Below are 2,710 nucleotides of genomic sequence, written 5' to 3'. Positions count from 1 at the left end.
AAAGTGTGTTGTCCTAAAAGTGAAGGTGGCATAGGATTGATGAATATGAAAGTATGGAATAGAGTTGCGATTGCTAAATTGTGCTGGGATCTAGCTAACAAGGAGGATAAACTCTGGATCAAATGGGTTCACACTTACTATATAAAGGGACAAAGAGAGTGGCAAAGGAGGAAACAAGCAAGCTGGATGATACAAAAGATCATGAGTCTGTAACAAAGTGTGGAGCAAGTCCAGCAACAACAAAGGAAGAATAAAGGGGTGATTAGACAAATGTATGAACACATGAAAGGGGAACAACAAAAGCCAGAGTGGAATAACCTTATGTTCAACAATGCTGCAAGACCCAAAGCTTACATCACAATGTGGATCATGCTGAACCAAAGGCTGATGACAGTAGATAGGCTAGCTCAGTGGGGAATTGAAGTAGAGAAGATATGTGTGATGTGTAAAAGGGATGAAGAAACTGCAGAGCATATGTTTATCCAATGTAATTATGCAAGAAGAGTGTGGGATAGACTGTTAAGCTCAATAGAGAGACATACTCAGGTGCCAATGACGTGGGAACAATTTGTACAATGGACCATTATGCATGGGAAAGGGAAGAGATCAGCTGCGAAAATGTTCAAGACTGTGCTTGCTGAAGGAGTCTATGGATTGTGGAAGGAGAGAAATAGTAGAATCTTTGAACACAAGAGTAGAAGTGAGGAACAACTAGTTAACGAGATAGTCTACATTACTATTGTTAGAACTAATCATTTGGCAGTTAAGTAGTTAGTAGTGTAGGTAGAGTTGTTGAGTTCTTATTCTTGTTTTGATTAAGTTTGAAGTATGCTGTGATAGCTACTTGGTTTGTAAGGATTGTTCTTGGTAATTAATAAAATGTAGTTACCAAAAATAATAATAATAATAATGATAACAATAACAATAATAATAATAATAATAATAATAATGATGATAACAATAATAATAATAATAATAATAATAATAATAATAATAACAACAATAACAATAACAATAACAATAACAATAACAATAACAATAATAATATTAATAATAAAAATAATAATAATAATAATAATAATAAAAAAAATAAAAATAATAATAATACTAATACTAATACTAATAATAATAATAATAATAATAACAATAACAATAACAATAATAATAACAATACTAATAATACTAATAATAATAATAATAATAATAATAATAATAATAACAACAACAACAATAACAATAACAATAATAATCATAATAGTAATAATAATAATAATAATAATAATAATAATAATAATAATAATAATAATAATAATAAGCCATTTATAAGATATTCTTTCATGATTTATTATATAACAGGGAACTGTTATTCTTATTGTATCTAGTTGTATTGGTAAATCTACCATATTTTTACAACTGAAATTATTACCTTCAAAGGTTTTATATACATATTGTTCTCCTTCGTACACTGTTAATCCATTTATAAGATATTCTTTTATGTGATTAGCAGTTGCTCCTGTTTGTATTAATATATCTTGATTTTCCATTCTAATCCATTGAAAAACAAAAAATGATTTCTCAAAAAATTATCATAACAATGATAAATCAAGGTTTATGCCTAATAGACTACCTACATGAGATATTAGCATACAATTCTTAGATTTAGAATGTAAAAGAAATTCAGAAAATAGTCTAGTTCTTTGGTCTCAAAATATGTTAATGTATTTCCTATTAGGAAAAAGAGATTACACAGATGAAGAAAAATACTTCATAATGATAAATACCTTTACTGGAAAGGTAAATGACTGGTTTTCAAGATTAACAGAAGATGCTGAAAATATAATTAAAAATGATATCTTAGAAGGATTAAAAAATTCTTTGCAAGAAGGTATAAATAACCTTAAGCAATATGTTACGAATGAATTCTTTGGAGGACAAGGAAGTGAAAAAGAAAACAAAGAAATAATAAAAAAAATTAGCAAAAGAAAAATAAGAAAAATTACAAATATGTAAAATGAGTTATATTCGAGAATACACTTGTGAATTCGAAGAATATTATTACAAAATATTTGATAGTGGTAAAGAAATGTTACCTTATTTGGAAAAATACTATCAAAAATTACCAGGCTTTTGGGCCAAATATTTTAGAGAAGAATATGAAAAAGAAAATATGAAAGGAGATACTCTTGGACAGAGAATAAGTTTCCTAAATAATAGATTAGGACAATTATGTATGTCACATAACATACAAAGAAAAGCTAAAAGAATAAATACCCAAATTTATTGTAAAGACACACAGGCATCTACTCAATGGGGATGTGATGATAGACCATATAAAAAGAAAAAACAACCTAAAAAAGGGTTAATTAAAAAGAAAAATTTCACTAAACAAAAATATATACCTAAGAAGAGGTATTATAAAAAGAAAAGAGAATTTACTAAAACTAAAAGTAAATGTAAATGTTACAATTGTGGAGAAGAAGGACACAAAAGTTATGAATGTAATAAAAAGAGAGTAAAAGTCTCAAAAATAGATAGATTAGAAATAGATTCAGACTTAGAATCTATAAAATCAATAAGTAGTGAAGATTTCTTTGAAGAAATCTATGAAGAATATTCAACTAGTTCAGAAGAGTCTGACTAAATGAATAAAGAAATACAAGAAAAGGAAGATTCTGTACAAATAGTGGATACAGAAGAAGATCACCATGGT

General features: G+C 27.2%; 1 protein-coding gene across 1 annotated transcript; it reads left to right on the top strand.

Moving 5' to 3' along the window:
• Window positions 1-270: 270 nt before the first annotated feature.
• LOC138347515 (uncharacterized) lies at window positions 271-771 on the top strand. Its single transcript, XM_069295809.1, has one exon. The coding sequence runs from the start codon at window positions 271-273 to the stop codon at window positions 769-771; it is 501 nt and encodes a 166-aa protein (XP_069151910.1).
• Window positions 772-2,710: the final 1,939 nt, after the last annotated feature.

The sequence above is a fragment of the Solanum lycopersicum genome, chromosome 3 (assembly GCF_036512215.1).
Source record: "Solanum lycopersicum chromosome 3, SLM_r2.1".
In the NCBI taxonomy this organism is placed as follows: domain Eukaryota; kingdom Viridiplantae; phylum Streptophyta; class Magnoliopsida; order Solanales; family Solanaceae; genus Solanum; species Solanum lycopersicum.
The sequence above is the reverse complement of the archived record's forward strand: the minus strand, read 5'-3'. Positions and strand labels throughout refer to the sequence as shown.

What these genes read in the sequence shown, in the direction of transcription:
- LOC138347515 (XM_069295809.1), top strand. Translation starts at nt 271, where the DNA reads ATGTATGAACACATGAAAGGGGAACAACAAAAGCCAGAGTGGAATAAC.